This window comes from Plenodomus lingam, assembly GCF_022343315.1.
Source record: "Plenodomus lingam strain CAN1 chromosome Unknown contig_7, whole genome shotgun sequence".
Lineage (NCBI taxonomy): Eukaryota > Fungi > Ascomycota > Dothideomycetes > Pleosporales > Leptosphaeriaceae > Plenodomus > Plenodomus lingam.
The window spans coordinates 279296-304388 of NW_027093971.1; the positions used below are offsets into that span (position 1 = coordinate 279296).

General features: G+C 53.3%; 10 protein-coding genes across 10 annotated transcripts; 4 read left to right on the top strand and 6 right to left on the bottom strand.

Moving 5' to 3' along the window:
* Window positions 1–215: 215 nt before the first annotated feature.
* Window positions 216–491, bottom strand: IAQ61_009941 (uncharacterized protein; the record flags this gene model as incomplete). The annotated part of the gene is made up of 1 exon (XM_003837747.1): window positions 216–491. The coding sequence occupies one exon, from the start codon at window positions 489–491 to the stop codon at window positions 216–218; it is 276 nt and encodes a 91-aa protein (XP_003837795.1).
* Window positions 492–904: 413 nt separating this feature from the next.
* On the top strand, window positions 905–2168 carry IAQ61_009942 (uncharacterized protein; the record flags this gene model as incomplete). The annotated part of the gene is made up of 3 exons (XM_003837746.2): window positions 905–1189; window positions 1257–1520; window positions 1585–2168. Coding segments are annotated over 3 exons (750 nt in total), but the record flags the coding sequence as incomplete, so codon positions are not given.
* A 3-nt stretch (window positions 2169–2171) lies between these two features.
* On the bottom strand, window positions 2172–6496 carry IAQ61_009943 (uncharacterized protein). Its single transcript, XM_066098596.1, has 3 exons — window positions 6125–6496; window positions 5983–6070; window positions 2172–5934 (listed from the first exon to the last, which is right to left on the bottom strand). The coding sequence occupies exons 1-3, from the start codon at window positions 6295–6297 to the stop codon at window positions 2659–2661; spliced, it is 3537 nt and encodes a 1178-aa protein (XP_065951423.1). The 5' UTR covers window positions 6298–6496; the 3' UTR covers window positions 2172–2658.
* Window positions 6497–7273: 777 nt separating this feature from the next.
* Window positions 7274–8092, top strand: IAQ61_009944 (uncharacterized protein; the record flags this gene model as incomplete). The annotated part of the gene is made up of 1 exon (XM_003837744.2): window positions 7274–8092. One exon carries the CDS (start codon window positions 7274–7276, stop codon window positions 8090–8092), a length of 819 nt encoding a protein of 272 aa, XP_003837792.1.
* A 272-nt stretch (window positions 8093–8364) lies between these two features.
* On the bottom strand, window positions 8365–10899 carry IAQ61_009945 (uncharacterized protein; the record flags this gene model as incomplete). Its single annotated transcript, XM_003837743.1, has 1 exon — window positions 8365–10899. One exon carries the CDS (start codon window positions 10897–10899, stop codon window positions 8365–8367), a length of 2535 nt encoding a protein of 844 aa, XP_003837791.1.
* A 767-nt stretch (window positions 10900–11666) lies between these two features.
* IAQ61_009946 (uncharacterized protein) lies at window positions 11667–15240 on the top strand (the record flags this gene model as incomplete). Its single annotated transcript, XM_066098597.1, has 2 exons — window positions 11667–14033; window positions 14086–15240. 2 exons carry the CDS (start codon window positions 11667–11669, stop codon window positions 14428–14430), a joined length of 2712 nt encoding a protein of 903 aa, XP_065951424.1. The 3' UTR covers window positions 14431–15240.
* A 680-nt stretch (window positions 15241–15920) lies between these two features.
* On the bottom strand, window positions 15921–17321 carry IAQ61_009947 (uncharacterized protein; the record flags this gene model as incomplete). The annotated part of the gene is made up of 1 exon (XM_003837741.2): window positions 15921–17321. One exon carries the CDS (start codon window positions 17319–17321, stop codon window positions 15921–15923), a length of 1401 nt encoding a protein of 466 aa, XP_003837789.2.
* Window positions 17322–17363: 42 nt separating this feature from the next.
* IAQ61_009948 (uncharacterized protein) lies at window positions 17364–18002 on the bottom strand (the record flags this gene model as incomplete). The annotated part of the gene is made up of 1 exon (XM_066098598.1): window positions 17364–18002. The coding sequence occupies one exon, from the start codon at window positions 18000–18002 to the stop codon at window positions 17364–17366; it is 639 nt and encodes a 212-aa protein (XP_065951425.1).
* Window positions 18003–18946: 944 nt separating this feature from the next.
* Window positions 18947–21052, bottom strand: IAQ61_009949 (uncharacterized protein; the record flags this gene model as incomplete). The annotated part of the gene is made up of 1 exon (XM_003837739.1): window positions 18947–21052. One exon carries the CDS (start codon window positions 21050–21052, stop codon window positions 18947–18949), a length of 2106 nt encoding a protein of 701 aa, XP_003837787.1.
* A 570-nt stretch (window positions 21053–21622) lies between these two features.
* IAQ61_009950 (uncharacterized protein) lies at window positions 21623–24886 on the top strand (the record flags this gene model as incomplete). The annotated part of the gene is made up of 1 exon (XM_003837737.2): window positions 21623–24886. The coding sequence occupies one exon, from the start codon at window positions 21623–21625 to the stop codon at window positions 24884–24886; it is 3264 nt and encodes a 1087-aa protein (XP_003837785.2).
* Window positions 24887–25093: the final 207 nt, after the last annotated feature.

The following is a 25093-nucleotide window of genomic DNA, read 5'->3' on the forward strand; positions in this document are numbered from 1 at the left end:
AATGAGTTGGGTTAGTCAAGAGGTCGAGACAAGGCTGAGACTCGACATGCAAACACAAGCTTTTATTCCGCAGTTCGAGAGATTCTCGAAGCCGCCTCGGGGATACCTATGCCAACTAGAGCCAAGTACCTAGTAGTCGACACCAAGAACTTTTTGTCACATTCAGTTTATCCTGCAACTTGCACCGAGACGCGCCCGCGCCCTGCCCCTGTGCTCTAGGTATACTGGTCTGAGTAGCTAGGACGTGCCTTGAGTGATTCCCAAATGTTCGTTCTCCGCGGCTCTTGGATGGTGAGAAAGGTGGAATCTGCAAGTCCAGACATGTCATGCCCTTGGGCCGCATATGCGTAGTAGAATCCATTAGACAATAGCTCTGAAAGTGGGACGAAAAGGGCAGACAAAGTGTCGATGGCTTGGTGCTGCGGGCAAAGGGATTCTGGAGTGTTGCTTGCAGCTTGCACGCCATCCCTGCACCGGCCTGCGTCGTCCATGGTTTGTTGCGCAGCAACGAGCAGCGAGCGGAAGATGCGGAGGTGCGGTTATCATATCACAGCCTACCCGTCTTACAATTCCCATAGTAACCAGAGCTTGCTTGTTGAATGAATACTCGTACCATTTGCCCCTTGGCTGATGGGTGCATCTGTTTGCCAGTCTGTCAGTGTGTCTTCTTTCGTTCTCAAGACACACACACACGCACACACACACACACATACATACACCCACTCACCGCGCGCGTCTTTGGAACAAAGCGATCGACGTGGATTCGAGACCAAGTTGAAAAGGCAAGTCTCCCAATCCGGCCATGTGTCGGCCCCTATCAGGACCTAAAATCGCGTCAAAGTCAAGGATTTGAAAGAGACTTTGGAGTGACGTAAGGGAACGAAGGAGGGGGCCCGCCTAGAGATTTACCATGACGATGCAACCAACAACACGCACTGTCCCCTACTTCTCTCCTCCCCCCGCGCTGATTTCATCGCTCGACTTGCTGACGACTTACATTCCCCCAGCTCTCCCAAGCAGATCATCCGTTCCCATTTCTCGCTTGCCACACCTCACAGACCCATCATATCTTTTCCAGACTTCTGCTGGATCATCAATCGCATCATCAGGCCACACTCCACACCCATACACCCCAACAACCGCAGAAATGGTGTCTAGAGCACTTTCTACGGGCCTGCGTGCCTGGCAGGTTGGTGCCCACCCATACAGGACATGGTAACATGGTCGCTAAACCCATCTAACCATTCGCCTCGCAGTTATTCTGCGCCATCCTCGTCACAGCCTTCATGGGCAACAACATTGCGCGCGCCGGTTCGGGCGTCCACTCCATTGTCAACTACTCCCTCTTCGTCGGTGTATGGTGGCTCTTCACCCTACTCTACTTTCTACCTACCTCCTTCATCGAAAAGTTTAGCATTCCAATTGTCGACATCGCCATGGATGGCTTGAGTGTGCTCTTCGGTTTCTGCGCCGCCATCGCTCTCCCAGCATACCTGGGTGCACACAGCTGTTCCAACTCTGTACGTCCATGTCTTTGGTCCCATACCAAAGACGACGACACTTTTGCTCACAAGAACTTCTTAGAACTACACACGATCCAACAAAATCACCAACAGCTCCGCCAACTCTGGCCAAAACTGTCGTCAGGCACAAGCTACCTGCGCCTTCCTGTGGTTCGGATGGGTCGCCTTCGTCATCACTCTCGCCCTCAACCTCATGGCTGGCCGCGGCGCTAACCTGCGTGGCGGAATTCGCCGTGGAGGTCCCTCCATGAGCCAGGTGTAGAGTGCCTCCGACGATAGCTGCAACGTCTATTCCGACTCGTCTTGGAACACACGAACGGATTGTGGTGGTGCCTGATTCGGAAGCGCAGCAATGCAATGGGTCCTAAGGGGTCGTTGATGTACTCATGAGACTGTTAGCAAGTAATCTTTTGTATGATGCTATATGATGGGTTGGAGAGATGATAACACTGTGCTTGATGCACTGATGCACCGATGCTGGATACAATGGGATGGAGTAATGGAATGGGCTTGAGTTCCGCATTGCAAAGAAGGCAATGGCAATGGCAAAGGGATATACCAACACAGGACATGGGATATGAGCGTACTGCGCATTGCTTTTTCAAAAAAAAAACTAAAATAATACGACTTTGATCAATCGCCAAATTCCTGCTTATGATGATTCCCTCATTTGAATTCAGACGTCTTCTTTCCTTAAACTACAAAGTACTGGTATGCCATCTGTCGGTTCGGCGGTACTGTTATGTTCAGTCTACACGAAGTCCATTTACTGCACAGCATAACACCATCACCACACTACCGAGAAATATGAAACCGTGCATCCTCAATTGACTCCATCAGAATACTTATGCAAAACACGATTGATCCACAGAGGTTGACCCAATCATACTACCCCAAAACGCCACATTATAGCGACCGTACAGGTCCATGCTGAACCCGTCAGAAGAACGCCTTGTGCGTGTACACTGTACAGTAAAAACACATTGTAATGAAGCCCTATCCTGTCCTGTAGCCACTGCATGCTATGCCGCCGCCACCTCCAAACGCCTTGCCATCGTACTCGAAAAAATTCCATTTTGTAGCGCCAATCATGTACCGTGAATAGTAGGAGTGTTCAGCAGCCGTGCTCAACGGACTAGCGGGACGGACCGGCATGAGTCGGACGCGGAGAAGGATTATACGTCCAGCCTCCCTCCCTCACAAGTCTCTCCCTCGCCTCTCTCTCCTTCCTCTTCTCCTCAGCCGTGACCTCATCGTTTGCCCAGAAGGCGCTGCTCGTGCGCTCGCGGAATCGTTTATGGCGCTCTTTGTTCGGGAAAACCTTTTCCATTTCCAGAGCGGGGATGGGGCCGAAAATAGCTTCTGGGTCCATGAGTTGCTGGTTGCTGAGCATCTCGCGCAGATTGGGCGTGTTGACCCAGCTAGGCTGCTCGAAGTCATTGTCAGAATCCTCATCTTCAGAGTCAGTCATGATTTCAGGAAGCTTGATATCATCTCCGTTGGGATACTGAATTGCAGCAGCTTGTTGGGGTGGGTGGGCTGTTTCTGCGAAGGGGATCTTGCCCTTTGCGAACTGTGCATGTGCAGGAGTGATTGGGTTCATCTTCGCTTGTTGCGATGGTCGCTTGGCTGGGCGATGGAGCGTCTCATCGTTCTCTCCTTGGAAGGGACGTTTGGGTGGCTTAGCAGGGTTGATCTGAGGAATGTTGATGCGAGTAGCATCTTGAACTGTTTGCATCCGAGAGACGGGCCGAGCAGCACCAAGATCAGCACGAGGCGCCGGTGCAGGAGCTTTAGGTTTCTCCGTAGCCAGAGTTTGTGCACGATTTAATCGAGGGCCTGTTGTAGGCTTAGCGATAGGCTGCGCTGCCTTCGATGAACCTGCTTTGCCAGCCATTGCTGAAGCAGGCCTTGCGGCTGAGATTGGTCGAGGCGCTGGGGCACTAGACTTGACGACTGCCTGAGGAGCAACTGGAGGTGGCTTGCTTGAGACTGGAGCTGGACGAGGAGCAGGTGGCGGAGCACGGCCATATGTGCTGCTGTTGAGGTTGACCATGATCTTCTGCGGTGCCTTGGTTTTAGGCAATGTGTCCTTGCTGTTTGGTTTAGTGAGCTTCCTGGGCTCACGAAGAGATGCTTTCGTCGTCTTGGTGGTCGGCAACAAGCTCTTTGGTGCAGCGGGCGGTGGCATCTCGTCTGTGGAGTCGACATCTTGCTCTCTAGATGAGGCTGTATTGGTTCGACTGATGCCGGGCCGGGAAGCCTGTTGTGGCGGCCCTGGTACCGCGACTGGTGTTTTGGCAGCTCCACTAGCGGCCGGTTGTCGTAGGCTTGAGGAGGATGACATTGCCGAGGGAGTCTTTGCTCCGATAGCTCTGGCCTTCTGATGCTGTGCCGCGGCCTTGCTCTGCTCCTTTTCGCGCATGTCTTTGAGCTTGTCTTCAGCGCGTTGCTGTTGCTTAGCTTCTTTTGCATCTTTCTCCCTGATTTCCCGCTCTTGCAGCTTCTCGCGCTCAGTGGAGCTACGAGTACGGCGACCATCGCCCTTGGTGGGACTTCCATGCACCATGGCGCTCTTGTTGGATTTAGCAGATTTGTTTGACTCTTTTGATGGTGAGCGGATATGCGAGAAGATTCCAGCAGGTTTCTCTGTTCTCTTCGGGCTGGTGAAGATATCATCTGCCGACTCTTGTGACGTGATTTGGGGTCTCCTGGGGCTGTCATTCAACGCATCGAGTTTCGCCTGAGCGCTGGTTGCGCTTGAACCAATGAGCTTTTCCTTGGCTGAGCGGAAAGCTGAGTATAGCTTTGATTTGGACGCACTGAGAGCACCATCCATGTATTTCTTGCCCGTCGGAGAGCCTACAGGAGTTGTTGACTCGACAGCTGATGCGAGATCCGGGTTTGAGCTAGAGTTCAGGCCTGTAGGTTTAGACCTCGCGGGTGACTGCGTGGGTTCGGCAGTGTGGCTCTTGCTAAGTGCCGGTTTGGTGGTCTTCGGAACAGGTGCTGCCATGATAACGGGAGAGATCCAATCATCTTCATCGTCGTCATCGTCTTTCGCGGAGTCGACGGTGTGTAGTGCAGGGTACGAGGGTTGAGATGATTGCGCCTGAGGAATGTCCTCTTTGGGATGTGTGGAGAAGCTCTGCGGCTGAGAGGACTGTGAAGATTGTATATTCTGGCTGATACGCTTCGGTGCTTCATTTTGTTGTTTGAGCATGTTGATGCGCTCAAAGAGTCGCTGGGTCGAAGTCTTGTTGTGGATTTTGGTCGACTCTGATTCTTCTCTCTGAAGTTCTGGACGCTCTGTGTCGGTCTCCATTTCATCATCATGGTGCACCTCTGCCGGATGAGCTAATTGTGAGCCACCTAAGCTCTTACCCCCCGTAAACCGGCCCATTTGGCTGTTGCGGCCGCGTGCTTGATCGAGATGACTTGTACGCGAGACGCGGTTGCCCATGCTCTTTTTGGCAATCAAAGGTTCACGCGCCGGCAAAGAGGCGAAAGTGAGACTGCTCTTCCTAACTAGCGGCTTCACGGGACTCGAATTATCTGAAGGAGAACGTACATCATCGTCCATGTCCATTTGATCATCGATATCGTGATGGACGACAGTATCATCAAACTCGATTTGTTCGCCTGGGGGTGGACCAGCGGGTGTTGTGGACTGATCTGGTGCGAAACGATTTTTGGGCTCTGCGGCAAAGGCACCATGGTTGGCGGTGTCCAGCGCCTCGTGCGTGTCTGCAGAAATGCTATATTGTTCAGAAATGCGGGGTGGTTCCGGAAAGTTGGGCATGCTTTCCATGGCCTCGTTTTGATCGTCATTCATGCTTGAGTCATGATGAACAACGGTGCCTTGCGCATCAGAATTGCAAAGATTGGCCCGGCTATCATCGACATCCATCGCATCATCGTTCTGATCATGCAGAATCCCCTCCGATATTTTTCTGTTTCCGAAAGCTTCGTTTGCGGAGACGAAAGAATCACCCGTGTCACGCCGTTCATCTTCTTCGTGTGAAGTGCTTTTGAAAGAGTCGGTTGCTTGCGTAGGCTGTGTTGACTGTGTTTGCGGGGGCGAAAAGACATCATCGGAAGTCATTACAGAATCCTGAGAAGATTGCACGGGACTCCAAGGCACAGCCAGAGGCTCTGCTGGGGGCTTATCAAAGGCATTGGTGTCCATATTGCTCTCGATATTTTCCTTTCCAGAGCCAAGTGCGTTAGAGAATAGTTGCCGGGCAACGGGTGTCTTTGCCGTGGGTGACTCAATACGCGTCGTGTTCTCTGCGTCTTCTGCGATGTGAAATCGCGGTTTGGTGGTGCTCTTCAAAAGAGTATTCCTCAAGCTCATTTCGGCGGGACTGAGGTTCTTCTGTGAGTTGACCGAGAGAATGCTGGCCAGCGGCTGCCTGCTGTTAGCAAGTGCCTCGCAAAATTGGACGCGCGTAGCTACCTGTCGGGGCTCCGCAATCTTCTTGCGCGCAGTGCGAGGCGTCTTGCCGCGTAGCTTGCCCGGTGTCTTGAAGACGTCGAGGTTGGTCCTGTCGGGAAAAGATTAGCAATAGGTGCCTTCCGGTGCAGCAGGCACGACATACTGGCCGCCATTCGCGAAGATGTCAAACATGTGCTCGTTGAGCCATTCCAGCTCGTTGCGCACAGAGAAGCCGAAGTCCTCAAGCTCCTGCGCGACCAGGTCATTTGATTGATGGCGCTCCTCCAGAATCCATCCGGCAGAGCCAATTGCAGGCGTTTTGCTGCGAGCAGCCATGGCGGATGATAGGGGGCGTGGTGATGGTGGGTGATAATATTGCAGCGGAAGGCGCGCGTCGCGTCGACGGCAGTCGCGATCCGGATATGCGGGTGAGGGACGGTTGGAATTAGCCCAACATAGCGTGTCGAAGCGTGAATGATGTTTGGGCAGCGGTGTGAAAGGCGGGCAGAGGGTTGCGTGGTGATATCAGCGGTGCTGGGGAGGAGGGGGGGAAGTTGAATGTGTGGTGTTGTGACGCGGGACGAGTCCAAACAATCGGAGTGGGCCGCCGGTCGGCGCGATGGCCAGTGCACTGCCAAGACCAAGACCAAGACCAGTCCCTCTACTACTATCCCTCCCGTCCAGGCTCCCTCAGATCATCGCTTGTAGCCGCTCGACACTGGCCACTGGCACGTCCTGGTCCTTTCTTCGCTTACCAATTGTACCGATTAGATACTGGATGCCATATCTCTCATACTATCTCTCACATTGCAACCCAGTCCGGATCGTCATGTCATGCTAATTGAGCTTCCCCATGCTCTGCAGTACCACGTCCTGGCACATGGCGACGCAAGATTGTTCTGTTCCTCAACCGATACAACGACGAGCTCAGATAAGATAATGAACGCTTTCAGTCTTAAAATGGAGCAAATCACCCACTGACATGACGACTCGGTCAATGCAAATCGTATGATACACACATATCTAGAGAATGGTATAGCGAATAGCGACAGCTTAGAGATAAGCGTAACATGAACCGAAAGATGACAAGTACAAGTAAAGAGCATTTCTCATCATGCTGGACTGGAAATGCAAGTGAAAAATGTACACGCTAACTCTCCAACACACCATGGCCCTGGGAGCCGATGACGAGTGAACCTCATGCATCACCTGCGTTAGGCTACCAATATCCACCACCTGAGTCACAAGCAAATCCCTCTTCCTATAAATACTGCTTGTTCCTCAAAATCAGCCAGTCCCTACAATACCCAACATGGAACCAGAATCCAATCCAGAAGCAGCTCGTAAACCTCGACCCATCCTGAATTTTCCCAAGGACTGGCTACCCGACGAAAGCGATGAAGTGACTGATAAGATCAAAATGCCTCCTTCCCCTACGCATCTTCATTGTAGGCTAGTGAAGCGCTCAAGACATACCCAGAAGCATCTTGCACAATTTGTGCCCAAGAATGCCCCCAGCGCCGCAAACGACGGGATGGAAACGACCGTACGCAGGCAACTACCCGAACGGGTATCATCTGCGATTGAAGGATTGGTCCACAGAGTAAAAGACGGATGGCGAAATGAAGATGGCAATCTTGCCAAAGCCATTGACTCGCACTGGGCAATGCCGAGCGGTCAACTTCCACCCATGTTTGCCGGCTTGTTCTATGACCATACTGATGACGAAGACAATGACGAAAACGACGATGACGACAAACATCAGTGGCTATCGCACTTTCGCCATGAAGCGAAGGAACTCCATCCAGCACCATATGATACATCAGGCCGTCTCAAAACCATGCCCCATCCTTCAAAGCCTGTTTCATCAAACTACATCCAGCCTCCAACATCGCTCGAAACTATTCCCACGGAAATAGCAGATCAACCCCCTACTCCAGCGCCCACACAAACAAAACTCCCAGCCACGCCAACGCTTAACAAAACCCTTGATAACCCCATCTACGATGTTGAGGTTGAGAGTCTAGACAGGGATATCACAGACTGGGAGCAGATCCCGTGCGAATTCGAAGAAGACAACGAGTGGGATATGGTCGAGGATCATGACGATGTTTTGTATGCCCAGTCTTAATTCTGCTACGGCACTTGTTCATTGTATTGAAGTAATACCAGACCAACACTAAGAGTACTTCATGGCATCGTATCCTATGCAGAGTCGAGAATAGACCATTGTCTTAGCCAAGGAGGCATAGTTGCTACAACTGCATTTAGAGTTACTCCTAATATCGATAACAAACTGCCTCGTACTCATGTATATAAAAACAAGCACGTAATCATGGTAGCCACCGTAACAGCCTGGGCCTAACCACTGTACACGAAACATGCAAACTTACTTCTCCCGGCCTACTCAAACATGGCTTGTTCAAACCTTCCGATGCGCGGGGGCGTTTCATCCATGGTTTCTTGTTGCCCATTCTCCCCATACCTTGTAGTGACTGCGGCTTCTTCCTGTCGCATTGCGCTAATCTCTGCTTCAGCGGAATTTTCCTGATCCCGCTGGTGAGCTGGAACGCGCCTATGGGTACGAGCCGTAGTGCTTGCACGAACAAGCGGTGATCGCGAGCGGCGACTCGTAACGCCACTGCCATGATCGAGAGCTAGAGCGGTCAATGGGCTGTCGCGACTGGGATGGAGATGTAGAGATGGTAGCGCTGTTGTCGAAACTTGGCGTTGTGTGCGTGTTTGTGAATTTGGAGTATCTTCGCGGTAGTGCGATGTTGGTCTATAACCGGATGGCTGAGGTACACCCAGTGTCCCGTCCAAGCCAGTACTTTGGGGTAAAGCTCGAGAACTATTTTGATTTCCAGGCCGAAGCGGTGGACTGCCTGACATGAGTGTGCCCTCCTGGCGGCGGTTCGCAGATTGTGACGGCATTTGACGCGGGCCCTGTACACGTTCTCTGTTGGACACATCACGTGGGGGTATTGTTGATGGTGCGACGCCTGATCGAACTGGAGCCCCGGCCGAAGCCCGAGGACTAATGGTTTGCATAGCACGAGAAGCATTCTGCAACAACTCATACGCTGCTCTTTGGGTCTGTACTTGACCACGGCTGCTACGGGTGTTGATCAACGGTGAAGTGACCGGATTGTTCTGACTTGAGCGCTGGTTAGCCCGTGTTGCGTGATGTTGAGACCTGTTCTGTTGTGTGGATTGAGCGCCGGGTTGACGTCTCTCTTGGTTGTCCATTGTGGGCATAGGTGGATATGGGCTTCGATAAGCTTCACCAGTAGAACCTCGACGTGAACCGCTGGGATTGTAGGCAGCAGGCTGGAAGTGTGGAAAATAATGGGGCATAGATTCTCTGCTATGTTGGTCTCCAGTCAAGCGTTGGTACTGTTCCGAGTATTCGTCAAGTGGCGAGCGCAAGTTCCGAGCGGCAGCTTCTGTTGCATCGGGGTACTCCTGAATGAAATCTGTTTGACTTGTTGCTGGGCTGTTTTGTGACGTAGCCCTTTCCCCTTGGGTGCGGGCATATGGTGATGATGGCAACGGTGAGTAACCAGCTCGAAAGTCTGGGCTCGCTATCGAGCCCCTTGCGTTTGACGAAGACAGGAGAGAATTTGCCGAAACGCCTAGAGACCGCACTCTATGATTGACGGCTGATCCAACTTCTCTCGACAGGGTAGAGCCGTCATACTGTGTATGGGGGAATTGCGCAGTCCCAGACATGCCACTGCTCGAATGCCGTGACCCCGAGGGCAGGGAACCATAATAGGAGAACGATGCACTGGCAGCTGATACTTCACTACTTGACTGTCTATGCATGTGTCTGGACCCCACCATCGTCCTGACAAGCTGGGGAGTACTAGACAGATCATGATCAGAAGTCGATGGCCAGCCTCGACGGGTTTGAGCAGTCTCCGACTCACTGGTGCGCCGGACCGCTCGGGTTGGTCCAAATGCCGACTCGTCTGAAGTATCGGTCGCCTCTGGCCTTGGGATAAGAAGACTAAAAGGAGGCACGTTTCCTGACGAAAGACTGCGACCATGAACTGGTTTCCGACCTCTGCGTGGACGTGGCTCACTTTGTGGGTACACAATAGACTCCCGAAAATGATACGAAATACCGTAGGGCTCTACAAGAGGTGATTTGAAGTATCCTTGTAGTCGTCGCATTGGTTGATTCCTGGTAGGCGTGACTATGGTCTTGACAGGATCTGGTGTGTGCTTCGACGGTAGCGGTGACTTCAGTCTATGCGCCTGACGCAGAGGAGACGATGGTCGTCCTGCATCTGGGACTTCCCTATGGGTATGATGTCTGCTTGGGCTGTCGCTTCCTGCTCCTCCTCGTAGATCTGAGTGGCTTTCGGGAGGAGAGAGTGGACAAAAGGATGATCCACTGTTTTGTGTTTGGCTGGTGTGGGCTACTTCGGTATCTCCGAAGGCTGCATGTGGTAATGAACCCGGTGTTGTCGAAATCGAAGCTGGCTCACCTTGATCACTTGTCTCATGGCGTCGATCTTGTGTGTTTCCCAGTCCTGGCCTGAAGGGAAGCTTCATGCTGCGTAGAGCCGAGGAGAATGTAGGATATTCTGACCGTAGCGTCTGCATATGTGAAGTATCTGTCACGAGGCTGTCACGACGGATGCCTCGAGGAGCGTGATGGCCGACATCATCGTGGACGTCTTCGTTGTCGACAGTGATGATAGCCTGCTGAGGCTGATTTTGGTATAGGGAGATATCTCCAGGGCCTGTGGTGGCATGGCGGACAGATCTCTGCGGACCGCATCGGATGACTGGTCGTCCTTGTCTTCCATAGCCCCGTGCTGCCGCCACTGCTGATGCCCGGGCGGCTTGTCTGTGGGCAAGACGACGGAAGGTATCCTCGACATCTTCGGGCGTCAATGTGAGTTCTGATGGTCTCAGGCGTAACATGTTACGGAGCCAACTGTTTCAAGCGAATGGGGGGGGGGGGGGGCCAACAAGTGGATTTAGATATGCAACGTCCAAGAAAAGAGTGAGTGTGGTAGGGGAGTGAAGATGTCCAGTCGAGACTGGCGAGGGATGATGACACTGCATGGTGCATACAGGCTTCATGGCGACTTCCCTGTGGAGGAGGATAGACAGAGTAGGTACGGTACTGCGACCTGAACACTCGGGTCTCCATTGAGTTCTTGCCATGTTACCTAGTCGTCATGTCATGTGATGGTCTTTCCTACCAGTCAGTGGGTACATGTATTCACTTCAAGAAGCGTGGGTGCAGCAGCCATTGCTCGCCTTCCTGGATGACTCTTCCAAATGTCACTAAGTGTGGGTGCAGTGCAGCCAGTGCAGCCAGTGCAGCCATGGCTTGCTTGTGGTGTTGAGGCGGGCGACGGGTGTCAGCAGTTTTCCGCCGAGACATGCGACATCCACTGGGCAAAGCGTCGAACATCACATCGGCCATCGACCAACCTTTTTATCCTCCACCTTGACAGCCACCATTTCCCCCCCCCCCCCCGTCCCCTCCATCCCCCCTCCCCACCCGCTGATTCTGGCCTCTGGGCGCCCCCATGCCTCCTCCGTCTCCGCTGTTGCTACCCACACACCACCACAACCACCCTCGCTGACCGACCAGCCGCCTTGGACGCGCCGCGGGTAGTCGTTGTGCCTGCAGCCCTCGACTCGTTGACGGCCAGCCCTGCTGCCCACTGGCTGCCACGATGAATGGCGACTTGAGCCTGTCGCAGACCCTCGGCGGCCTGCGCATCGCAAACCCAGATGAGGACGAAGACTCGCCGCCGCCACCAGCAGCACCAGCAGCACCAGCAGCACCACCGCTGCCGTCGTCGTCGTCGTTGTCGCAGCAGCCCCAGGACAACGCGAATGCCCCCTTGCAAGCCCCCCCGTCGTCATCGTCGTCACCCTCGAGAGCTTCGTCGTCGAGTACCATCACCGCCGACAGGGCCCGGCCCCAAGAACCCCCCACACACGCATACCACCAGTACGACCGGCAGGACCAGCCCCAGCCCCAACCCCAGAGCTCCCTCGCCGTCGCCGCCAGTGCCTATGGCGCCCACTCGCCCTCCACATCCCCGTCGGGCTTCCCCTCGCCCCTGGCCGAAACAGCATCGTCGTCGTCATCCCACTCACCGCGTCTCGACCATCGGCAGTCGATACCCGTGGCCCACCAGGCCCAGCATCAGGCTTCCTATCCCCCCTATGCGGCTGGCCTCGTCCCCCAGCGCAATGGACCACAGCCCAACTCGCAACCGATACGGGAGCGGCCGGTGTCCACCAGCCTGTACCAGCACCCCAACCTCTCCACCAGCTCCACCACCGCGCCGGGCACCTACCGATACAACGATGAGGCCATGACCATGGACGTCAGGCGCACAGCTAGCTCACGAGTCGCACCTGGCAACATGCCGGCGCGAGAAGCCAGCAGGCGGGACCCCTATCGCCAGTCGGCGCAGATGTCGGCCATGGGCGGCCCACTCCCTCCCCGTAGAAGCTCACGACGGATACCCATGGACGGCACGCCGCCAGTCATGTCCCACTTGTCGAGCTCTCCCTACAGCATCGAAGGCGGCCCGCTCTCCAGCACCGAGGAATGGAAGGAAAAGGGCGCGGCGGTGAGCACAAGACAGGACATGGACCAGAATGGGAGGCCCATCACGCGCGTGATGAAGAAGGGAGTCAAGGACTTCAACTTTGGAAGAACATTGGGCGAGGGATCCTATAGCACTGTCTTGGCAGCGACCGACCGCCAGACCCTGCGAGAGTACGCCATCAAGGTGCTGGACAAGCGACACATCATCAAGGAGAAGAAGGTCAAATACGTCAACATTGAAAAGGACACGCTGAACCGACTGACGGAGCATCCTGGCATCGTCCGTCTATACTACACGTTCCAAGACGAACGATCGCTATACTTTGTTTTGGACCTTGCAGCTGGTGGAGAGCTGTTGGGCTTTCTAAAAAAAATGGGCACGTTCGATGTCGAGTGCACAAGATTTTACGGCGCGCAAATACTGGATGCCATCGACTATATGCACAACAAGGGCGTCATACACCGCGACTTGAAGCCTGAAAACGTGTTGCTCGACGATGCAATGCACGTCAAGATTACCGATTTTGGCACAGCAAAGATACTAGACCAGAGGAAACCCAATGGTGTAGGCTCGACCACTGGTGATCCATTAGAAGGCGTCGACTCGGATCGTGCGCAATCCTTTGTCGGGACTGCAGAGTATGTCTCGCCCGAGCTGCTCACGGATAAGAACGCGTGCAAAGCAAGCGATTTGTGGGCTTTTGGATGCATCATCTACCAGTTGCTCGCTGGGCGGCCTCCGTTCAAGGCTGCAAACGAATATCAAACGTTTCAGAAGATTGTTGGCTTGGAATATACATTCCCAGACGGTTTCCCACCACACGCAAAGGATCTGGTGGAACGACTACTCGTTCTGGATCCATTGACGCGATTGCCAATGGAACACATCAAGAACCATGCCTTCTTCGAGGGTATCGTGTGGGGTAAAGGGCTGTGGAAACAAAAGGCTCCGAGACTAAAGTCTTACACTCCACCAGCGCAGGAGCCCATTAAGCTCAACGGTAATTATGCCGCTCCGCTTTCGAGTACTCGTCTCATTGGTAATTCAGCGTCAGGTCCATCAGAAACACGTGCTGTGCCTTCGAGCAGCGCGCAGCCCCGACCCAAGCCACGACTCATCACTGAACTGCCACCACCCTCTCAGCTCGACATTGACTGGTCCCCGGTACTTACGAAGAGGGATGAACGTATTCTCAAGCTCGGCAACTTCATGATCACCCAGCACCCAGCAGGGCACCCTGTCGGTGGGAAGGAGGAACCCATTGAGGCCCCCAAGAAGTTTTCGCGCTTCTTTGGCGGAAACACGATTAAGAAGCGATCAAGACTTGTCATGATCACCTCGAATGCTCGCGTCTTGATGTGCGCCACCGGTACCAATGATAAGAAACTCAAAGAGGAGATTTCTTTACTTGGTGCCGGTTGTTCATGGAGATCCTTCCAAGATTCAAAGGGCCTGACTGCCTGGCTCGTGGAAACAGTTCGTCCAACCCTCGTTGTCTTCGTCAGCCAAACTCGCTAACCTATTCCAGCGAGAGAAGCAATTCGTCTTTGAAGACCCAAAGAGTACTACTAGCGATCCTGATGGCAGCAAATACTCGAGCCAAGAATGGCTCGATAGCATCGAACAAGCTCGAGACTATGCCTTTTCACAAACTATGCAAAATTCATATACCAGCGATGCCGCCCTGAACGACCTAGGCTCAAATCTGCCTAGCCCAACGAGTACTCTTGGAGCAGACTCTGCTCTCGATGGCGTCAACATACCTGCATCACGACACGGCCATCTCCAAAAAATCCATGGCGACACGGAGTCTCTAAAGGGGAGGAAACGTTTCAGCAAGCGCCACTCCAAAAATGGCCTCGCTAACTTCTAGACCTTCATTACTTCAAACTATATACACAGAGTATACCCGCCCCCAAGGAGACAGTCCTGGGGACATTGCGCAAGAGGAAACGCCCATGTTCGCCACTAAATAAATATCAGCACAAACAAACACACACACACACAAAACAGAAAAATGGCATCACCATCCACTCAGCGATCGGCGTACCGGCGTTCTTCCATCTAAATCGGTCAATCCCTCTGTCCCTCCATCGACAATCATGGTGGTCACAATTCTCCACCCGACTTACTCCGAATTTTTCATTTGTGTAAAAAGGTATGGCAAACAAGGATCGGGTTTCTTTGTTTTCTTTTGTTTTTTGATGTTCGTTTTTTTCCCTGGCTTTCTGTGGCAAAGCGGAGCGTTGTGTTAATTCGTTTGCGCGGATTTTGGTGCATTTAGCGTCTTTTTCATTTGGTCTTCCTTTCCTTCTTGAGCAAGGAGGATGTGTGGGTTCGAGTGACACGGGCATTTGAGTTGTATGGCTCCGCAGCATGGTTTTGATTCTCGTGAAGTCAGGTTTGGAGGTATGGATCCTTGGAAGTAGAGGCAGAGACGCGTAGGAAGTGGCGGACCGGCATGCATCTATGGCGCACGGGCTGAGCGCTGTCAGTCAGGCTGGCTTTGCACTGCTCTCTTCCTGGTGCGGAGGCGGGGAAACAAGGGGCGATTTTGGTAGACTTGATTCGTTTGGAGGTATGGGATGAGTTTCCATGTGGAGCGGGGGTTTTAAAGGAATCAAAGCGAAAGAAATAAATTTAGATTGGCCCTTGATTTTGTTGCTTTGGCATCATATCTGTGAAGATAATGGAGATGATGGGGACTATGGGATGGAAATAGGCATCTGTTTGTGCGTGTGTGTGTAATACTAATCCTACACTACCCCCACCATCTTAGCACCATGCTGCAGGAACGCACCCCATGAAGCCCCTCCATTCTGTACTCGTACCATCCTTTGCTAATCCAAAGACTGCTAAACACAGAAATGAACGACACCCCTTCCCTTTTCTCCACGATAGCGAGATCCGGGACAATACATATTAGACGTAAAGGGAAAAGCTGGGCGCATGTTATTCAATCGGAACGGCTCTTCCTATGAAATGACTCATTTGTAGCATGTTACTGTGCTCGTGACGAATCTATAATTCGTTGCGATTAAGTGACTACTTAACTAGTCATGCGACTATGCTTCAACTACACGTAGATACTTACCATGCCTCGGGGGGGGAGATGAACTAACATGCAACGCGAGAACCTGGAATCGCAACCATGAACTAACAGGCATGCCAACCGACAGTCCTCCTCAGTATTCCAGAGACGAGAAAAATGATAGACATGGATTAGGAAAAAAAGAAGAACCATGCTAATGCAACCAATCCAAACCAATCAAAAAGGATATATCCCACCTAAATCCAGAGAAAAATCCAATCATATACACATGAACACAGGTCCTCGAACCAGTTTCTCCTCCCTCTCCTTGTCTAATAAGCGTCCCCAAAAATCTCCTTTGGACTCTGCACCAACTCCTCCTTCTTTGCGCGCCTTCCCTCCATCTTCGCAATGGCCTTACGGTCTCGCTTACTGACGAGATGACTGGGTGTAACAGGGGTAATGGGCGTAAAGGGCATGTATGGGCTATACGGTGTAAACGGGACCCCCGTCTTCGGTGTACCGAGCGTTAATTGATCCACGCGGCGGTCGAGGACTGTGGTTTGGATGCCGGGGGAGGCGAGTGGTGTGGCAAAGGAGCGGAGGGGAAGGGAGTGATTGGGTGATGAGGAGGGGGAGGAGGAGGATCTTGTAATGGAGATTCCGGGCTGGATTGACGGGTCGGCGAGACGTTGTGGTGCGGGCCGGGGTAGGGGTTGAACTTGGTCCAATTCTTCGGTGGGGTCATAGGGACTTGTGGGAGATTTCGTTTGCGTGGGCGGGGAGGGTGGTGCACCGGGCTGATAGAAGCGTGGGGAGAGCGGCCGTCTGGCCTCGTCGTCTGAAGCTTCTCCAGGGTACTTCTGAATGGGGCCCGAAATGCGCAGGTTCTTGAGGTTGAAGCGTGCAGATTTGCTACCGTTTGTTGAGTTGGAGGCAGATTGTTGCGAGCGCTTAGAAAGGATGCTGCGAGGGCTTGGCGGGGGGTGTTGCTCTCCGCTTCGTATGCGATCGCGTGGAAGAGGCGCGGTCGAGGGCCCATTTTTGTAGTCTGGTGGGTAAATAGCCTTGACGGGGGAAGCTGGAGTGTCGTCCTGGGAACGGGCAACGCTGATGGCGGAAGGTCTTCTTCGTTCACGACCTTGTGGTTCTCGCACAATGGGCACCTCGAGCGCCTCTACGCTACTTTGCGAGTTGTGCTTCTTGGCATCATGGTCCATGACCGCCGCGTAGAGTCGCTCCATTTCTGCTTGCGCTTGATCCCGTTGGGCATCGATGACTGTCTGGTCGAATGAGGTGGGAGACGAGACGATTGGACTTTGTGGTGTGCTGCCAACACCCGAATCATTCCTCTTAAACTTCTTCAGCCACGATGTCGCGGAGCGAGCTGATAGTGGCGGCGACGCAAGTCCATTCATACGAGGCGGCTTATCTTGCAATTCCAACTCCAATTCCTTTGGAGGTTCAAGCGCTTTTCGTCTCATCTTTCTACCAACAGTGAGGAGCAGGACTCCCCAGATGAACACCGTGAGAACGTAAGCACCGACAACACCACCAATCTGGTATGGCAAAACGGTCCGTTTGCTCGTTGCTTGAGACGGAGCAATCTGCCTGTTCTGTGCGGATGGAGTAGAATCACGAGAGTTGTCGGGAGAGGCGTAAGGTAGAGCAGATCCACCTGAGACAAGGAGAAGCAGTGAGAAGAGTGCTGGCAGAAGCGCTCTCTCAAGCATGATTGATATAAGACAGAAGAGGGAAAGGGAGGGGTTATCTTCTCATACCCCCCCAGTGATGTCGATCCAGGACCCAATGCGTAAGTGTAGTTGCAAGTTGTCCAGGATCCGACAGAGAGGAACCGGTTGAAGTGCAGAGTGTAACAGCAGGCGACATGGCGATATGAAGGATGAAGAGGTGGGGGGGGAGGGAGGGTGGCTTTTTCCAAATGTATTTCTAGCAGCGGTCTGCAAGTGGTCGGGTGCAGGAGAAGGATGAACAAGTAGGTGTGATGGGTGTGCAAGTGGTGGTTGTGGCCTCTGATTGGACTGGCTGATTGGGGAGCAACATGAAGGCGTCCAGTCGTTGCCCTCAATCAGGCGCTGAGGCGGGGTCGCTTGTGCACTGCTACTAGCACAGGAACGGTGCGCTGCCGACACATGGCTGCGGTTGCGCGGCCTCGATTCGGCGTCTGGAGGGATACAAGACTTTGAGAATGATGGTGATGGTGATGGTGATGATGATGCTGCGGACAGATTGGGGGGAATGGGGTGGTTAGGTAGAGTATGGTACTGGTCAGGTATCGCGATAAGATGAGAAACAAACGTTGGACCCTTCTTTGAACACCCAAAAAAACAGCGAAACAGCGAAACACCAACCATACTACTACTAGAGTACTCTACCTCCAGGCCCATCTCCATGTACCTACCTACAGTAGAGTACAGTACAGTACCTGCTATTACCTACTACCAGTAGTACTACTATAGTCGGTACAACATCACATGCCCAAACGGCACAGCAAAGCGGTCCGCTCTTCCCGCTTGCATAATGGGGCCATGGGCCATGGCGGGGGGCCATTCCCTGCAAACTACACGACCGTCCTATAAGTAGTACACTCACACCTCGTGCCTTCATCGCCTCTGATTCGCCAGCTGTTTCCATCCTAAGCGCCCACCACCTGCGAATCAACCATTCCATCACTCTCCCCATCACTCTCCATCACAATCAGTCGCCACGAGCCTCGTCGTTGCTTCGTCCGCCCTGATAAGCAGCCATCGCCTAGATCCTCGCCCTACAGCTGCCATCAAGCCCTATCCTCGTCGCATAAAACACAAAAAATCTACGCGAAAACTGCCCACGATTCATGCGGAGAAGGCGAGTGGATTCACAATCATCTGCAGCACCTAGCTACCCCTACCTCCTTCTATCAGACCGTATCACCGCCGGCTCGTGTGACGGTGGACGAGATTGGCCAACGTAGGCTCGTCTTGGCTTGAGGAAAGAGATGCTCCGACGTCCATCTGAGGGTCGCCTGACCGGCGTCCATGCTTACAATGCGGTTGTAGGTAGCCAAGTCTGTCGAATGGGCAGAGGCAAGGCAAGTGAGTGCAAATGCTTGAGAAGAGGGCCGCTTTCGATTTGCATCATCATACGTCTGCCCGCGAACACCTGCAACCACCCGGATATCGGCGCACCTACTACCCAAGGATACATCATCCCGATGCTGGATTAGCCATGGCTAGCATCATATCTGCCCAAACAAGTTTCGGGAGCTTACCCTGCAATGACGGAAGCATAGGCCAGCGCCCTCTACTGCACCATGGCCACACATCGTGAGGAGACGGAGAGCCGTCGATCCTTTCCCTCATCTGCCCTCTGCTTTCGCGACAAGTCCCTCATCTAGTCCAGTAGGCTCCCAGATGCTCTTGTCTTTCTTGTTTTGCACCCACAGCACATCCCCTTTGAGATACGCGACCGCTCCTCCTCTACCCGTCGCGCTTGCCGTGATTCTGAAAAGTGGCAGCCCAGTAACCTCATGAGCCTCTCGAAGTGGTATCAGGAGCAGATTCTCCTCGGCACAGAATTCCTCTACCACGTCCTTGAACGTCGCTTCCTCAACTACCGGTGCAGGTTTGGGAGGCTCCTTGTTGACCGATTGGGAGAACTGGGGTGTTTGAGGGGAAGCTGCAGTACCGCGTGCGCGAGGAACTGGCAGATCGGTGGTCCGCGCGTCACCAAGATCCAAGGCTTGATTAATGAGCGTGTAGGCTTCGTTCCAACCAGATTCAACAGGTGGAAGACTGTTGATCTCATCCCTGAGTATCTCGTCACGCCACCATGCAATCCAGCCTTCGACTTCTTTGAAAACGACCTCTTCGCTCGACAGCCACTGGTGGATAATATCGAGAAACTTGGGGAAGAACTGCGCATGGAGCAACTCCCCAACAACCTGATTCGAAACGAGGCCTTTCCAGGCAAAGACAGTCTCGAGAGCGGCTAGGTCTTGTTCGGCTGGGTTGATTTCAAAATTATCCCTGAGGTGAGTCGCCAGGCGCGGTACCAGGTGGGATGTGATAAGACGATCAAATTCTTCTTTTCCAAAGACCTTGCGCCATTGTTCCATGCCAGGCAAAGGGCCCCTTGACAGGTCCATCGAATGTAATGCATGTCGAATCTTGCGCTTGATCTCAGCAACGAGACCAGATCCCTTGGGATCCAGATCGGCAGACTTGAGAAAAGGCAGCCATTCTACAATCCAAGTGTGCGGACTCTTCTTGAATTTGCGCGGATTCCACTCGTGGATAGAGGTGGAGAGCTTGCGTGTTATTTGGTCGAGTACTCGTTTGGCTACAAAAGGCGGCAGGACTGGTGACCAAGTATCTACGAGATGGACCATGGGATGTGGGTCTTTGACGTCCCATTGTGTCACCGCAGAGCTTACTGCAGGCAGCCAGAGCCGGAGCATCATCGTTTCATACGACGAGGTAGTGCCGCGCTTTATGGTGTCGACTTGATCAATGTCTGCGCGGCTGACCAACGCCTCTGAAGGGTAGGTATACGCCTGGGATGTGACTCTTCTACTCCTTGGTAGAATGATGTTTGCCAGCTCAGAGAAGGATGCTGCAATAAACTCAAGCGCATCGTCCAACGGCGACCAAGAAGCAATTGCTTTGGAGAAATGAGGATGTATAATGGCGATGGATTCGCGATGTAGTGGTTTTGAGGGATAGGCGGCACGCAAGCTCTTCAAGCCATTGCAGATTGAATCGAATGTGCCAGTCCGGAGGGACTCCAATCTTGCCTTGATGTCTTCAAGCTCATCTATTTGCTTCTCCAATGCCCCCAATTCCTCATCTAGGGCCCATTCTTGGGGAGCAATGGCTTTTGACTCAATATCCAGCTCCTCAAAGGCTTCCGAGAAGCTGTTCAAGTCCCTCCGTACGCGTGCCTGCAGCGAACTTTCAAAAGGCACAACGTTGGGTCCGCGAAGGGACAGACCGGAAGTGGGTGTAGACGTACCCGTTGTCGCATCGATTATGGACTGTAGGGCTAGAGGTACATGCATACCAGCTGCTTCCAATTCGAACAAGGTCTTCTTCGGCCGCACCGTCGGTGTGCGCGCCTCGCCTCGTGCCTTTGCCTTTTTTCTCTTGCGCTCTTCGCGCTCTTCTTCCGAGGTATCGACATACTTTTCGCCATTGGCCTCGGCCTTCTTACGCTCTTCCCTCTTCTGCTGTTCGCTCTTCTCCGCCACGATTCCAACACCGCCCTTGGTCCCGCGCATGACCACCTGAATGGGCTCCGCAATACCTGCACCCTCCTTTCCTAGACCGCCCTCGCCCTTGTAGCCCATCTTAGCCAGCATCTTAGCTCCAAAGCCAGACTTGAGTGCGCTGCCATCACTCGTTTTGGCCTTTTTGTTGTTGACCTCCTGTCTGAAGCTGCGTTTTCTCTTGGCTCCGTCGTCCATGGTGGCGATGGTGGTGATGGTGGTGGTGGTGGTGGTTGTTGTTATTGGCCGCAATGGTGTCGCAAGCTTTGGGGCGATTCTACGCTGGCAATTCTGTTACATGAACAGTGCCAGGCGCGTTGGATCCGCCGGGAAGAGTGAATGTCTGTCGGTGTTGGTGATTGGGAACAAGCTTGGGAAGAAGTGCCAGGAATCAGGTGCCTACCGGTCGGTAGGTGGAGCGGCGGGACTGCCCACACATGCATGCAGTGCCCACAGCAAAACGTGACTTGCGCCAAGGCTGGCAGCGGGCACTAAGCGTTGGGAGGTGAGCATGCCACCCATCTCGCGTTCTTCCGTCTTCAACAAACATCCTAGTCACAACGCAACGCGTGCTATTATTGGGAGGAAAGCGTCCGGGGAGGTGCATGTTTCGGTGCAAAACAACACGCTGATTCATTTCCCCTTGGACCTTTTTTTTTCTTTGCTCGCGCCTTTCATTTTTTTTACCTTGCCTTCTGGCCTTTTGGCCTATACACTGTCTTCTTTTCTAGCGTGTTTTGGTCCTGTGTCTTGCCGCATTCTCTCGCTATGGTCTCTCCAACGCCTCTGTCCCAGCCCGTTCCGACGCGGTCGCCGGTCACAGATGAGGTGGCCAATCTGCGTCATCCCATGCCCGATTTGCAGTCACTACAAGGAGCGTACGTCGGCAACATCGAGCGCCTTGAGGAACATGCGGAGCGCATGAGCGAGGGCGGCTCAGACTTGGGCGAGGAGATCCGCAAACTACACACCCAACTGAAGCAGTCTGACAGCCGGCGATCCTCCTTGCGTTCCATCCAAACCTTTGACGAGCTCACACGCCAGCGCAGCCGCGGCCTGTCGGCCAGCTCCCACGCAAATTCCATTGTCGACCTCAATGGCAATGCACGATGGGGTGGCTACTCGCCGGGGGGCTACAACATCACCTCCCCGGTCGGCTCCGTTCGTTCCAATTCCTGGACGAACCCGTCCAATTCCTTCCAACGCCAGCGCTCCGAGTCCAAAACCTCGCGATTAGGCCAGATTGTCCATCCAGAAGAAGTCGTAGAGGATGCAGGAAGATTCGAACAACACTCGCGCTCCCCGCGCTCACTCCAGTCGGCTCCTCTGGCTACTCACTCCAGTCGTTCACCACCCGCAGTCGAGCAACGCAAGGTTTCCTCGTTCACAAAGATCTACGATGAGATTGCAAATGACCTGCCGGAAGACTTGCGGAATAACGTCATCATGGCTGGCACCCCAGAACGTTCCGGACCGACACAGGGTGACCACGAACACGACCACAACCAGTACCAACAGTATGCAAGCCATCACGACTACCCAGATCGACCCCCCACCGCTGCCTCTACCGACACAACCCACCAAGCCCGTACCTTGTGGCAAGACTTTGACGGCACTCATGCCCCGGAGACTGTGATTGAAGAGGAACCCGAGTCACCGCACAGTAGGCAGAGTCGCAACCATCGACGGCAGTCCTCGAACTTGTCATTTCAGATGCGTCCAAACTCTGAGATGCCTCCCATGGGAGCCCCTCCACCAGATGACAACATGGTCTTCTACCCAGCTCCTGTTCCCAAAATGTTGAATCTACCAAAGCGCCTATCACAGCTGCCCGCCAGCAACGTCCAAGCCAGACGAAGGACCCAGCTCCTAGAATCGATGCAGCAAGAGAATCGCAAATCTGCCGCAATGGTTGGTGACATGGCCGACTTACCTCCTGCCAATAACAGAAAGAGCCGTCAGAGCCTCATGGGGCTACCCCCGCAATTGCGTGCAAGTGCCTACTTTGATCAGGCCCCACAGTCACAGGAGTTTGCAGTCAAAGGTGACTCTGCTGAGCAAACCCTCGAAAGCATCCTCGATGCTTCTGCTCGTGCCCCGGTTTCTGCCTTCACAGATCACCCCTTTTCTGGCAGTTCCGGCAAAGAAATATATGCACCAGAACAAAAGCGGAGAAAGTCTCATCTACCAGAAGTACCTTCGACCCTTGCTCAAACGAGAAGGCGGAGTTCCTTCAATGTGCTGGACACCAAGAATAATTCCAACGGCGAACCGTTGAATAAGCTGAAGAAGCGCAACAGCTCCGCTGACATGAATCTTCTGATCGTCAAGGCTAGCGAAAGTAGAATGAGTCTGGGCGACGAACTTGATGAACGCGACGAGGATGCTCGGGGTCCACACAATCAGCACGACAACGCCACGAAGAGGGACTCGTTTGAGAATGAACATCGCAATCCTGACGATATCTACGACGATGATGAGCATTCATCAGCGGATGAGGAAGAAAAGGAACCGGAGGAAGAAGAGTTGCAGTTTGGCGCGCCAACCACCTTGCTTGCAGAACTCCAAATTCGACAGGCAAAGCAGAAAACGCGAACAGTGAATTACGCAACTTTAGTTGAACAAGGCATGATCAATTCGCGCAAGACTCTGCTTGAGATGGACGATGTTGCTGAAAAGGAAAAGCAAAGGCGCATCAAGAAAAAGGTCAACCTTGCTTGGGAAGCGCATGCCGAGGAAGATGAGGACTCGGAGGACGATGTGCCACTTGGTATTTTGTATAAACCTGGCGGTGGCCCACTTAGAAGAGAAACGAGTCAACCTACTTTCGGTTTAATTGCACAGAGAGAGCTGGAAGATAACGAGCCTTTAAGTCGTCGACGCAATCGCCTGCGTGGCCTTGATCCCAACAAACCTCGCGGCGCAAGCCCCAATAAACAAGCACAACAGTATGAATCTCCCAGCCAGTTAAACCTTGCTGTTCCTACCACTGGGAACCCAGACCCGGATGATGGCGATGTGGAAGGTGAAACATTGCTTGAACGGAAGCAACGTCTCAAGGAAAAACAAGCCCTCAGTGCCGCTCTAGGAGAGGATGTTCGGAAGAGCACAGTCAGCGGAGACTTCGCTTCAGAAATGCTCAGCAAACTTGGTGTCTCACAAAACGAAGACACCCCTACGGCAGCAACAGACACTGCTCCGGCCGCCGACGAAGAAGAAACTCTTGGCCAGCGTCGTGCCCGTCTCCAAGCCGAAGCCGCTGCCCGTGGCGACAGCGCACCAGCTTCCCGCCCACCCCTTCGTTCTACCTCTAGCCTTGCAGACATTCTCTCCCAAAATCCCATCAACAATACCCACGAAGCGCGCAAAGTCTCGAATGAAATGCTCGTCTCGCACCTCCCGCAGGGAAGTCTTCTCCAGCAAAACGAAGTCGCAGCAGAGCGCAAGAAGCAACAGCGTCTTACGCAGAATATGCGTGCGAGTAGCTATGGCGCCATGCATGTTGACCCCTTACTTGGAGATGTGGGAGCTGAGAAACATGACGATGATCAGCCTCTTGGATTGAAGATTCAGGCGTACAAGAAGGCCATGGCTGCTTCTCCTTCTGCTGTGATACTCCAGCAACAACGAGAGCAGCAGCAGCAGCAACAACAACAACAACAAAGTATGCTAGGCATGCATTCTATGGGAATGATGTCTACACCCAACCTCATGGGCCACGCAAATCCCCAGATGATGGGCATGGGCGCTATGCAGCCATTTCCTCAACAACAGCAAAGTATGATGGGGGTGGGGGGTATGCAAATGAATACTATGAACATGGGTATGGGCATGGGCGGTGTGCCGATGAACAGTATGAATCTGGGCATGGGCGTCTCGAATATGCAGATGCCAATGGGCATGCAGATGAGCATGGGTATGAATGGGATGCCCATGATGATTGGGCCGAATGGAATGCCCATGATGATGTCGCCCATGGATCCGAGGCAGAGGGATCAGATTGATCGCTGGATGCAGGGGATCAGGCACTAGATTTGTTTTGTTTGAGAATTCTGTTGATTCTCAGCGTCAAGGGGATCTGGAGGCGGGGGAAGGGATCTTGAAGTTTCGATCTTGGATTTGGATTTGGACATAGCGGGGCGTTTAGCATTGTGCGGTTGGTCTCTTTGGTTAGGGCGTTCGCGAGGGATTGGATACAGGATGGGATGCGCTACCAAACAAGGGTAACTGGATAGGTGT

Bases quoted from the DNA above. Each gene is read 5' to 3' on its own strand.
- IAQ61_009943 (XM_066098596.1), bottom strand. From the start codon at position 6,297: ATGGCTGCTCGCAGCAAAACGCCTGCAATTGGCTCTGCCGGATGGATT. The intron at 6,071-6,124 runs GTATGTCGTGCC...TTTTCCCGACAG, and splicing joins ATCTTCGCGAATGGCGGCCA to GACCAACCTCGACGTCTTCA. The intron at 5,935-5,982 runs GTAGCTACGCGC...AACAGCAGGCAG, and splicing joins AGATTGCGGAGCCCCGACAG to CCGCTGGCCAGCATTCTCTC.